The sequence below is a fragment of the Gossypium hirsutum genome, chromosome D01 (genome assembly GCF_007990345.1).
Source record: "Gossypium hirsutum isolate 1008001.06 chromosome D01, Gossypium_hirsutum_v2.1, whole genome shotgun sequence".
NCBI classification, from domain to species: Eukaryota; Viridiplantae; Streptophyta; class Magnoliopsida; order Malvales; family Malvaceae; genus Gossypium; species Gossypium hirsutum.
The window spans coordinates 7,294,787-7,308,131 of record NC_053437.1 but is presented as its reverse complement, the minus strand read 5'-3'; the positions used below and the strand labels follow the sequence as shown (position 1 = coordinate 7,308,131).

General features: G+C 32.3%; 1 protein-coding gene across 1 annotated transcript; it reads left to right on the top strand.

Moving 5' to 3' along the window:
- Positions 1-5,114: 5,114 nt before the first annotated feature.
- LOC107917095 (cytochrome P450 CYP736A12) lies at positions 5,115-7,230 on the top strand. The gene is made up of 2 exons (XM_016846478.2): positions 5,115-5,929; positions 6,196-7,230. The coding sequence occupies exons 1-2, from the start codon at positions 5,204-5,206 to the stop codon at positions 7,027-7,029; spliced, it is 1,560 nt and encodes a 519-aa protein (XP_016701967.1). The 5' UTR covers positions 5,115-5,203; the 3' UTR covers positions 7,030-7,230.
- The last annotated feature ends 6,115 nt before the right edge of the window (positions 7,231-13,345 follow it).

Sequence of the window (13,345 nt, the reverse complement as noted above, 5' to 3'; positions counted from 1 at the left end):
TCAGCGACGGTGAGACCTCCGACGACGCGACCGATGGGCTTTTCAGGCAAGTTTTCCTTCCTTTTTCCTTTTTCTATTCCCTATTATTTGTTGAAACTGATTTGTAAAAGAAATGAACGAATGGATAAATAAAATAAAAAAAGGAAACAGAGAAACGAAATAAAAAACGATAAGATTTTGCAACCTTTTCAAATCTTTGTTCTGTTTTTTGATTAACTGATGTGTGTAAAAAAAGGGAAAAAAATACAGGCATCTGATTTTGGCTTTATAGCCGAAATACAAAACTATTTTCCTCTATTTTGTTTGCTTGTGATTTGTTTGTTTGCTTGTTGTCTGCTTTTGCAGGTGATGGCAGAGAGGTGTCAGAGCATGCGGATGAGGCGATAGGCAAGCAACAACGGTGGCCAGGGGGCGTGCGAGGAGGCTGAGCAGCGCACATAGGCAGTAGGGGCTGCTAGGGTTTTTTTTTGAAATGTTTGAGGGGTGGGTCAATCGGGCCTAGATTTTTGGTTTGGGCTGTTCAGGCCCATTAGACTATAATTTTGGACTATTATATATATATTTTGGGTTTTATTTTTATTTTGGGTTTGGGCCACTACTGTAATGGACTGTTTTATTTTGGATTTTGGGTCTCTATTTTGGGCCCGGGCAAAAATGGGCTCTTACAAATTTGATTTATTAAAACAACAATTTTGGTCCACGGAATTCAGAAAGATGGGTTCGGGAGTTGGTTACGTACGATGAATGATTAGCACCCTTGTAACGCCCAAAAATTAGTACCTAGTTGATTAATTAGTGTCTTAATGTCGAAAGTTGAAAACTCAAAAAGAATTTAAAATACGATCTTTTGTTAAAATATTAAAAAATTTCAAAAAAAGGGGGCACATTTCACTTTTAATCGAGAAAGAGAATTACGTCCAGTAAGTTAGGACACAATGTCTTAAATTCCCGATACGAGAATAAATGTCGAAAAAATTTACTTATTTGAAAGATATTTTATTATTTAGGTTTTAGAAAAGACCATATTCCATAAGTTAGAACACAGTCTTATTAATTCCTGAGATAATTTAAAAAATGTGTTTTTGAAAAATGATTCGTATATTCGGATTCATCGGAAAAAACCAAAATCCCGTAAGTTAGGGAACAACCTTTTCGAATTCCAAAATACGAAATATTGCGTATTATTAAAAATGAAGTTTGTATATCGGAGAAGGATTGAAATATCACGAATTGGTAGTGAAATATGAAATGAATTACAGTGTTGATATGCATAGTAGAATGTGAACGCCAATATAAAGAATGAAAATAAAATACGATAAACAAGCCAAAATGATAATAATAAATAAAAATAAAAAGACAAATGATGAAATAATAAACTAAATTTGAAGTTAAAGACCTAATATTAAATATGTATAAACAATTTTTTTAAAAAAATATTAAAATTAATGATGATTAATAGTAATAATAATAATGATCTAAAGTTTTAAAATTATAAAACAGAATATAAATAAATAGGGGATAAAAATAAAATAAATGTATTTGAAATATTTAGGTAAAAAAGAAAAAGAAAAATAATAATAGTGATAATAATATTAAATTAATTAATTTAATAGTAAAATAGCAAAATAACAAAAAAGGGCCAAATCGAACTTAAAACATAAATTTGGGGAAAATTAGAAATAAATAAAGAGGAAAAGGACCAAGTTGAATGCGCTAATAACAAGGATGGACCAAATGAGCAATAATCCCCGCCCAACAAGTTCAATTAGGGACTAAAATGGAAGCCGAGATAAATTATAGGGAAAAATTATAAAAATAAAAAAAACTTGATTGTAAATAAAAAAAGGCGGAAGGGCCAGACACGCAAATAGACCCTTCCACAAAAACACGCGGATCCTGAGGTTGGAGCGGGTTTGGTGATGGGTTGGCCCCCCAAAACGACGCCGTTTTGGGCGTTTGGGGGCCTAATGAAATGATGTCGTTTTGATAACTCCATTTAAGCCCAATTTTTTTAAAAAACTTCATTTCAGCCTTTGTTTTTTAAAAAAACTCAAAAAAAATCCTCTCAACTCCCCAGAATTTGGTCAGCTTAGGTCGCCGGACTACCGTGGCGGACGCCGGTCCCCGGCGCCGTCGCTGCAGCCCACGGTGGCCGAAAAACTGAAAAAGCCCATTTTTTTGGGTTTTTCGACTTCCCGACTTTGAATAACGCCGATTTTCATCGGAATCGGCACCTCTCTCACCAAAGGTACGTTTTCAATCATTTTCTTTTTATTTATTTTTTGTTTTTTCCTTCTAAAAAAAATAATAAGAACGAATGAATGAAAGAGAATAGAAAAAATCAATAGAAATCAATAGATTTTCGAAGGTAGTGGGATTTTTTTCCTTATTTTTTCTTCTTTTTCTTTCGTTCTTATTATTTTTTAGAAGGAAAAAACAAAAAATAAATAAAAAGAAAAGGATTGAAAACGTACCTTTGGTGAGAGAGGTGCCGATTCCGATGAAAATCGGCGTTATTCGAAGTCGGGGAGTCAAAAAACCCCAAAAAATAGGCTTTTTTGGTTTTTTGGCCATTGTGGGCGGCGGCGCCGTCGCCGGTGACCGGCGGCCGCCACGGTGGTCCGGCAACCTAAGCTGACCGAATTTTGGGGAGTTGAGAGGTTTTTTTTTTTGAGTTTTTTAAAAAACAAACACTGGAATGAAGTTTTAAAAAAAAATTGGGCTTAAATGGAGTTATCAAAACGGCGTCGTTTCATTAGGCCCCTAGACGCCCAAAACGGCGTCGTTTTGGGGGGCCAACCCGCGACCTGACCCACTCCAACCTCAGGATCCGCGTGTTTTTGTGGAAGGGTCTATTTGCGTGTCTGGCCACTTCCAATTGTCGAAAGCCTTTCCTCCATGATATAAGTAGGCCTTTAAGTAAGGCTCTCGCCTCAATCTTGAAAATTGAATCCTTTCCTAACTTCATCGACAAACCACCTAACCACTTGCTGTTGGCACCTCTAAACACTCCCCCAATGCCCGCAAATGAGTTATTTCTGGATACAACTCTATCTGTATTAAGTTTAATCCATCCTCTAGTTGGACATGTCCAGTAGTTAGTTGTCACCCTCACATCATGCAATCATACCGTGTTCAACCACTTGTAACTTCTTGTCCAACTTATACCTGTATCCACATTTTCCTTCCCACAATTATGGTATGTTGAAAACAAATACATGTTACCCAATACAATTAAAATTCATATATTATTTTATTATACGATATTATAATTTATAATTTTTTATAAATATATATACTTTACATCACGTTAGATTTATCCAAAATAACTATATGATTTTAGGTGTCGGCATTTGTGATTGATCCAGTGGTCTCTGCAAATAATAGCCATTGTCTCATTATAATTGATTATCACTTTTTTGTTATCCGGACAAATCTATGAATTAATAAATACAATTGTAGCTAAAAGAAGGAAAGCCTTCCCATATAGACGAGCAGATTTAGGTAAATTTTTTTTAGTTTCTCTCAATTTTGATATTAAGCAAATTGGTCCTACTGAAAACAACAAAGCTATTTAATCATTGTTCATTTTAAAAGTGAGCAACTAAAGATAATTAATCATCAAAAATAATATTTTCCATCAATTGTACATAATTTTAATTGATATAGTAACAAATTAAACCATCAATGTTTATATATTCTATTAATTTGGTCCTAGTTCTTAAAATATATATATGAAAAGTATGTATATTTTTTTTAAATATAAAAAAGTTCAAATAGAATATATAAAAAAAAAACTTTACCTCAAATATATTTATTAAAAATAGACAATGCAAAAACTATTAATGACACTTTGACATGTAAGATATTATGATTTGTCAAAAATTTAGACGGGATGCATTCTTCAATTCTCGGATCAGAGTATGACATCCATTTAAATTATAATATGAAATTATAAATTTCATACACACCTAATATTAAATTTCAAATCCTTAAAATAATTATTATGTAATTAAAAAAAATTCAAAAACTGACCTCGACTATTAACCATTGATTTAACAATAACCAAATATCTTCAAGTTTATTTGGTATACCCACAGGACTCGCGTTATTTTTCTATCTGTTCAAATAATATGTTATTCCAAAAATATAATAATGAAAAAAAGATAATATGATAACTATATTATTAAATGAATGTTAACTTATTACGAGTAATAATTGATAATGGGGGTTTCCTCGGGATGTAAAAATGGTAAACGATACTATACCCATGATTGAAGGAATATACAACCAACGATTTTAATTTTTGTGCTTCTATTGTCCAACACAACTTTCGATACAATGTAACCAAGACAATTGATCTCCAACTGAGTTGCCCAGTTTCTTTTAGGTCGATTAGTTATAGGAGTCCCCTTAAATGTATCAAATTTTGAGATTTATATGGCATTAGAAGGTATAAATTAATGCCCGAGTTAATTGTTGTCTTTCAACTGCACTAGAAGAGTTTTGTGATGTGAGAAATTATCTTCTAACCATTTCATATATATTTGATTACCACTAAACTTGTTTGACAACTTGCCTAATAGCTGGTGGCAAATTGGCCTCCAATCCCCAATGTGCACCACTCCTGTAACGACAGCCTCATCAATTGGCAGACCGAGTTGTAATGATACATCCTTAAATGTAATCGTACACTCACTGCATGATAGATGGAATGTATGTGTTTTGGATCTCCATCTCTCCAGCAAAGCACTGACAAGTGCAGACTCCAATTTAGTCTCGTTGAGCATATGAGACACGTGTAAGAATCTCACCTCTTTCAAGCATTGTTCAATAACACGTAGTGCTCTTGCACTTAAATTGTGTGTATATAAATTTCAATAATTTGATCTTCTTGATTATATAAACATAAAAAATAAAAAAAATATAATAACATTAACAACTTAAAAATAATATTAATTAAAATCAAAATTATAATAATATTTTCTTACCACGCTAAGTAATTCAACTGGCAAATTAAGCCCGCAAAGCTTTTACCCATGTATGAGCCAAAATCAACTTATTTCCTTACATTTAAAAAAAAAAAAAGTCGAACTCCGTAGTTTTTGTTAAAATCGACATATTTGGCGAATTCTCCCGACTTGCAGCTGCCATCGGTTGCTTCCATCTACAAGTACTCAATCAATCAATCAATCAATCCCCAATGGCTATCAGCTATTGTGATTGGCTTCCCTCCCAAATGTCTTCTTCAACATTAACCTTACTCTTTGTCCTCCTTGGAACTCTCTGTTCCTTTATCTACTTCTTCAGCTCACCAAACCGCAACAAAAATGGCCGGAAACTTCCACCCGGTCCTGCCCCTCTTCCCATCATAGGTAACATCCACATGCTAGGGAACCTCCCACACCAAAGTCTTCACTATCTCGCCAAAAAATATGGACCCATCATGTCGATAATGCTAGGCAAAGTACCAACCATCGTGGTATCATCACCCGAAGCCGCTGAACTGTTCCTCAAGGTCCATGACGTCGTTTTTGCTTCCAGGCCTAAAGTCCAATCCGCGAAATACTTCGCATATGGTGGCAAGGCCGTGGCTTTTACCCAGTACGGTTCTTACTGGCGAACTGTACGGAAATGGTGTATTTTGCATTTCCTCAGTGCTTCCAAAGTTGAATGTTTTGCCCCGATAAGGAAGGCGGAGGTGGGGTTATTGGTTGAATCAGTGAGGAAGGTAGCGGCGGCGGGGGAAACAATAAACCTTAGCCAGGCGGTGGCTAAGGTTCTTGAAGAAATGATGTCGAAAGTGTTATTCGGGCGGTCCATGGATGATAAAATCGATTTTAAGCCGCTGGTTGATGAGGCAATGCACTTATCTGGGGTTTTCAATCTCTCGGATTATGTGCCTTTCCTTGCTCCACTTGATCTTCAGGTAACGCTTTTTTTTTTCCCCTTATATCCTGTTTTTTTTATGTACTATTTTTCTTTTTCATAATTTATTTATTTTTTCGTACTAATAATAATACAAAATTTAAAGTATAATAAATTGTGTTATAGTAATCTTATTAGATGCAGAGTGGAACTCGAAAGTCTTAATATTTGATTGAATGACTATATGGTTTTTTCACAAAGAATAATTATAATGAAGAATACAATTAATATAAAACTGATTCTATCATATCCATCTTTACGCTGCAGGGATATACAAGAAGGCTTAAGAAGGTGAGCAGTGGCCTTCACGAATTTTTTGACAAAATGATAGATGAATACCAACAAGGGATTAACATGGATGACCAAAAACCTTATAGAAGTTTCTTTCAAGTCATGGTTTCGTTGTTGGATACACCCATGAACCCTAACGATGAAGATCAACCCTACATCGTTGGTAGAGAAAACATCAAGGCTATAATGGTGGACATGGTGGCAGCTTCCTTCGACACTACAACCACGGCCATTGAGTGGACATTTACAGAACTTGTAAGGCATCCTCGAGTCATGGTTGCTCTCCAGAAAGAGCTAGAAAGTGTTGTCGGAAGGAATAGAATGGTAGAAGAGTCGGACCTACCGAAACTAGCCTATTTGGATACGGTCATCAAAGAGAGTTTCAGGTTACATCCAGTGGGGCCGTTGTTAGTCCCGCACGAGTCGACCGAAGATGTCACCGTTAATGGGTATTTCATACCTAAGAAGTCGCGGCTTTTGGTGAACACTTGGTCCATGGGGCGAAACCCCAAGATATGGTCGAGCAATGCCGAAGAGTTCTTTCCGGAAAGATTCGAGGATAGGAAGATAGACCTTCGAGGGCATGATTTCGAACTCATTCCGTTCGGAACCGGTCGTAGAGGATGCCCCGGAATGCAGTTAGCTCTAACCAGCATGCGTCTTATTTTAGCTCAATTAGCCCATTGCTTTGATTGGGAGTTGCCTGATGGGATGTTGCCTAATGAACTCGACATGACTGAGAAGTTCGGCCTTTCGTTGCCGAGGGCTAATCATTTACTTGTAAAGCCGACTTATCATTTAATTGCTTAAAGTTAAGGTTGTAAATGAACATTTGGGTTGTTGTTTATGTTAATTTATCAAAATAAATAAATGAGCATAAACAAATAAAACTTATTGTAATGGAGACTTAATCCTTTGGTTTATGTTGAGAGAATGATGCAGGGGACTTAATTAAGGTGTCGCTGTTCTGTTCTGTGTTTCCATCGCCAATTCCATCGTGTCTTTCGTTAAGAGTTTTGACTTTGCTCTTTGTGTTTTTGGCATTTTGTAGTAAAGTTTGCAGTTTGGGTGCCCATCATCATTATCATGATGTAGGGCCACCCTCTGTCAGTTTCTTTCCTTGTATGTATATCCTCTGTTTTTTCTTTCCTTTTCCGTAAGATGTATTTTCTCTGTTGGAGTTTCATTCAATGTCCAGCTATCAATGTTAGACTTATTGTTTAATAAAATTATATTTTTTATTTTTTTATTTTGTAAATGAAATTTTTTTTATAAATATATGACATCTGTAATAACTCAATTGTTAAATAGATGGATTTAGAATAAAATTGAATTATTTTGATAAAACTATGAACATTATCGAATTAAAACATGATATAAAATTATTAAAAATAATTAAAAATATCGTGTCATGGAAAATAAAATAAATACGATAAAAATATGTGAACCTACAAAATTTTACATAAGAAAAATTATTAATGTATAAATAAATATATGGTCTTATAATAGCTTACAAATGAAAAAAAATATAGAACATAAAAGAAACATTTTAAATAAATAAATAAATAAATTGACACAACACACAGAATAAACAAAAAAAGAAATTCTAAATTAAATTCGTTGGGACAATTATAAACTATGTAAAACAAGACACTACACAAAAAGTAATATAAGCATACCCACGAAAGAATTGTAGACATAAAAAGTATTATGATAAGTTTATTCCTTAATATTTATATATATTTATTAATTTGGTTTTTATTTTTTATTTTAAATTAAATTTAGCTATTAATCTTTTAAAAAGTGTTAATTTATTTTTTTAAATGAAATTGTTTGAATGATATTGGCGTGACAACACGTGTGTGAATCAAAGTGTTCTTCATGTTGATATCATATCTTTTGTTTTATATGTCATGTTGATAAATAATTTTAAAATTTTAAAAATATTAAAAAAAATAAATATATATATAAAAGTTTATAATTTTTTCTAAAATAGCACAAAGTTTACATGGAGTCATATGGGCTAGTATATATAAAATTTTAATGTTTTAATTAGTATTTTTGTTAAAAAAAGAATAATTTAATTATTTTTGAAATGTTGAAGGTCAAAATCAACTCTTTTTTAAAACAATGAGAGCAAAATTTAAATTTAAAAAAAAACAAAGGTCAAATTGATAAAAAATGTAAATATTAAAAGCTAAATTTATGTTTATGCCTAATATATATTAAACAAACTTTTGAATTAACAAAGTAGACCGAACGAATTAATTTGTGTTTTGTGCTGTGCGTGATTTGATAGTTGTTATGTATGAGAGCTTTTGGTCTTGCATTTTCTTGGACCATTTATGTTGCACTTGTCCTGGTTTATTGCAATTCTTATCTTCTCTTATCTAAGCAAGTTTCTTTATTTAGTCACAAGTAACCTTGATTCTTATATTTTTACATTCTTAGAGTGAGACGAATTAATGTAGTTGTTCATGTTTGTGGCAAATTTTCCTTATCAACAAAGGCTGCTAAGCTTTTTTTCTTTTTCCTTTTTTTTTAGTTTAATTATTTTCTAGCCATCCCTCCCATGATTTCTTGATCCGTAAATGATATCATTTTTAATATTTATTTACACTTTTGATTCTATAATTTAAGCCATAAACCTAACATGTCTTCTGATTTGGTTGAATTCAATTATTATAGTGATTTCCATAATCACATAAAAGAAAAAAAGGCTATTGGCATTGATAAATTAGATTTGTCTAAAAAAATCAATTGAAGAAAAAGATTAATATAGAAAATTTAAATATATTACTAATATTTAAGTATTTATTTTTAAATTATTTTTTATTTCTAATTTTTAAGGAATTTAGATTTTTATTTTTTTATAAATATAATTTTATTTTAATTATTTTTAGAAAGTTTAAGTTTTCTAATTAGTGTTTAATTTATTCCATATTATTTCTTATAATACAATTATATGATTCAATCTCAATTGTTGTTTTATTGAAAAATATGTTATGGCAATCTCTTTTTAATTTAATTATATTTGAATTCACTTTTAAATTAATAATATTGTTATTTGATTTTAAATTAGAAAAAAATATTTGAAATATAAAATGTTAAAAAAATACCCTTTTAATATTAAAACTAAAAATTGAAATTAATGTTTTAACATTAATTTTAAAAATTAGTAGTTATTTCAATAATTTCAATAAATTTAAATCACAATTAATTTTTCTATTATTAGTGCACCCATACAAATAAAATCAAATTCTAATATTAATTACTTATAGTATAATTTAAAATTTATTTATTTTTTAAAATTATATATTTTAATAATTTTCAGTAATAATTACTTGTAGTAAGTATATGAAATAAAATAATTTATTAAATAATAAAAATATAAATACGTATATTAATGTGCACCGAACAGCTATTAAAAACTAGTTTTATATAAATTTATAACTTTATAATTGTATAAAAAGTAACGGTAAAAGCAATATGGAGACCTCTGTACTATTGTCATGGGGCTAGAACTTTAGTCTGGAAAACCGTGTAATTTTAGGCTATTTTTTTATTTAAATCTTCCTAAGTTAGTCTAACTCTTGAAAAGTGAAAATTTTTTCTAAAATCCTTTAAGCCACCGAAAACAAAACGAAAGCAATCTCGAAAGAGAAAACAGCCACGAATGAACAAAAAAACCACAAAAAAGAGCACACACTACGTTTTTGAGTAAATGCTCTCAAAAGTATTCTTTAACTTAAGAACGAAATACAAATAGATGATTACAAATGAGGGAGAAGATCTTTATTTATAGTTGAGCTCCCCCCAAATCCATCGGTATAGATTGAATTGCATCAACTAAGATTAGTGTCTATCTACAAGATGAGAGTTCTAAGTGTTTTAAACTCTATACATATTTATCCCTTAAGATTTACAATAATTACCTTGGTAACTTTAGTTTTACGGGAGTATTTCACTAGGTCACCAAGGCTTCAAGTAGGTGGGCTTCAAGTCTTTTTTGCCTTTCCACTGGCCGATCTGGAACTTAACTCATTGTACTACTCCCACAATTGGGACCTTTTTGGAATTTACAATCATGATCTTCTTGGTCAATTTGCTAACTAGGAAACTAAGTTTACCCATGGCTTTCTCTGATATGAACAAGTCTGATACCCTCATATCAATAAGAGAACTTCTACTTCGGCCTGCGATATTGATGTCCACAAAAATCAACCTTTTTTACTTGTGATCCCTTTTCGCTTTTGTAGAATTGAGTATCATTGGCCCAAGCTTTAAAGTCTCACTCTCCTGCTCCGCTTCATCTTCTTTACTCATCATGGATATCTTGGATGGTCTCACATCCTATGTGACCCATAACATAAGAAGCACTTCACTAGTTTATTTTCATTCTCTCTAACCTTCTTGGTTTCAACAGAACTCAAAATCAAACTAAGCCTCATTGATTCTTTGTTTGGCTTATTGTCCCTTTCGATGGCAGAAAGTGCATATTTTTTTGGACAGCCCATCACTATATGCGGACTGTCACAAAGGAAGCATTTTATCTCGCTCTTTTCTTTTGGGTTGTTGTTGGGTCTCACCTTCCCAATTCGTGGTTTCCCATTGTCATCATTACTTTTGCTATACTCAACATGTCATTTTTCATATCCCCAACCATTGTCTTTTTCTTTGGGCTTGGAAGACTCGAACTTGTCTTTCTTTAGAATAAACTCAATTAATGACTCCGCCACGATCATGACTTTTGAAAGTTTTTGGACCCCTCGACACTCCAATTCCTGCTTAACCTACAGATTGAACACGTCTGTCAAGAAGAATGACTCATTTTCACCCAAATCAGTGATGAGCATCAGTTTACTGAACTCCTTCACATACTCTCTAACTATGCCTTTTTGCAAAAATTGATGCAACTTAGCTCGAGCCTCTTTCTCTACATATTGTGGGTAAAATTGCTCATTGAAATTTTTTCTAGAACTCCACCCAAGTCCCAATTTCGGTCTTACCTTGCTTTTCATCTATAGACCTATGGCACCACCAAAAAAAAGCAGCATCAGTAAAATACATAAAAGCAGTATTTACCTTAGCATCATTGTCCTTGATGCCCATGACTCGAAAGTATTGCTCAATTTCCCGCAAGAAGTTGGCCACTTCCCTTATGGACCTTGCCCCTTTAAAATTTTCCAGTCTGGGGACATCAGTCTTATGACTCAGTGTCACACTCAACACCTCTTTTCCCACATCAACTTTGCACACAGCAAGCTCTCCCTTGAGCTCCTCAATTTTTGTGTTCAAAGTCGTCACTGTGGCTTCGAGAACATCATTCTTTTTTGTCAACTTATCCACAACAATATTGAGGAGCGCTTGCAACTCGTTCACATTAGGCCCCCGCTACATATTCCTTGAACTGTTCTTTCATCGAATCTAACTAGTCAATACGTGTCTCCACTACCATTAGTGTTTCATTCACATCACCCATGGATTCCTCGAGATGGATGATTTGCAGTAATTTGATACGTCAAATTAGGCTCTCCAATACACTTAAGGAGCTTATTCTTAAGCAATTTAAGTTTCTTTTACATGTTTTTGTCAATTTTTTAGTTCTAACCATTAATAAATGTTTTTGTTTAGTTTTACACCCTTTTGAAACCCAAGTTGGCCAAACAGCTATGAGGAATCTAACAATGTAATTGAGTTAGTGTAGGGAGACAATAAGCGCTCAAACTCGAGAAGAACATCATTTAGAGTGAGTATCACGACACCAATGCCATGAAAGTCATGACATCCATGGAGGTGTTGAAGTGGAGAAATTGAGTCATTTTCTAGTGGTATCGCGACATCATGGGATGGTATTGCGACATCGAGACTATAACAGCCCGATTTTGACCCAAATTGAAACAGTGGTTTCGGGACCACACATCTGAGTCCAAAAAATATTTTAATATTTTTTTCTGTGTTTATTATGTGTGAATTTATATGTGTGCAAGTTTCGTGAATTAATTTTATTGTTTGAGTGCTTAATTTGAGAATAGGGCTTAATCGCGTAAAATAAAAATTTAGTGGCTATTTTTAGAAGGGCCAAATAGTGGTTGTTCTTTTAATATGAAGGTTTTATGTTGCAATTTTGCCACTGAATTAATGAATGGACGGCACTATGTATATATTATATAGTTTTTATAATAATTATAAAGGTTATAATAATAAATAATATATTATAAAGTTATTATAATAAAAACAAACATAAGTTAAAAAGCCATTATCATTTTTTTTTGTTTCTACCAACCGAATGTAAAATAAAAGAAAAAGAAAAGAACAAGTTAAGGGTTCGGCCATTTTTGAGTTTGATTAAGGTATGTAACTAGCTCGGTTTTTGATAATTTTTACGTTTTTGATATCGTTGCTTTGTGTTTTAGCTAGCCCATGCTTGAATTTTTGAATTGATTGTGTATTTTTTGATATGCCATTGAAGGGAGCTTGTTGTTTTTGTTGTTAGATGATGGAAAATAAATATATGTTGTTAGATTTTTCATGTTTTAGTTAGTAATTTTTGATAAAAATGTGTATTAAGGACTAAATTAAGAAAAGTGTAAGTTGAGGGACTAAAATGTAAAATAAATAACATGAAAGGAATTATATGAGCTTAGTGTATATTCAGCTAAGCTATTGTGCAATGAAAATTTGTTTATTTTGTATTTTTGTGAAATAGGGACTAATTTGTGAAAAATGTGAAATGTTAAGGGAAAAAGTGTAGTTTACCCATTTATGTTCTTTTGGATTTAATTGAATGAATATGTGGTTAAATTAGTTAAATTTGAACTTATTTAGATTAAGAACAGAAGAAAATGGAATTAGATCGGGAGAAGTTGAAAGTAGTCGAGTAGTCGACTGTGTCCGTCGATATCCGAGGTAAGTCGATAAGCATTTAAATGTTGTTAAATTCAAGAACATATATATAATAAGTGATAAATTAAATTATTTTATTTGTTATATGCTTTGTTCGAATGTGATATTTGAAATAGGGATTTTGTTTCGAGTTTGATTCAATCGATATTCAATGTCTGAAAGCCCCGTACGAACCCTAGGAATAGATAGGATACTTATGTCATGACATAGGACTCTGATA

Excerpts from the sequence above, each read along its gene's own strand:
- LOC107917095 (XM_016846478.2), top strand. The coding sequence starts at position 5,204 with ATGGCTATCAGCTATTGTGATTGGCTTCCCTCCCAAATGTCTTCTTCA. Across the intron at positions 5,930-6,195 it reads TTGCTCCACTTGATCTTCAG|GGATATACAAGAAGGCTTAA; the intron begins GTAACGCTTTTT and ends TTTACGCTGCAG.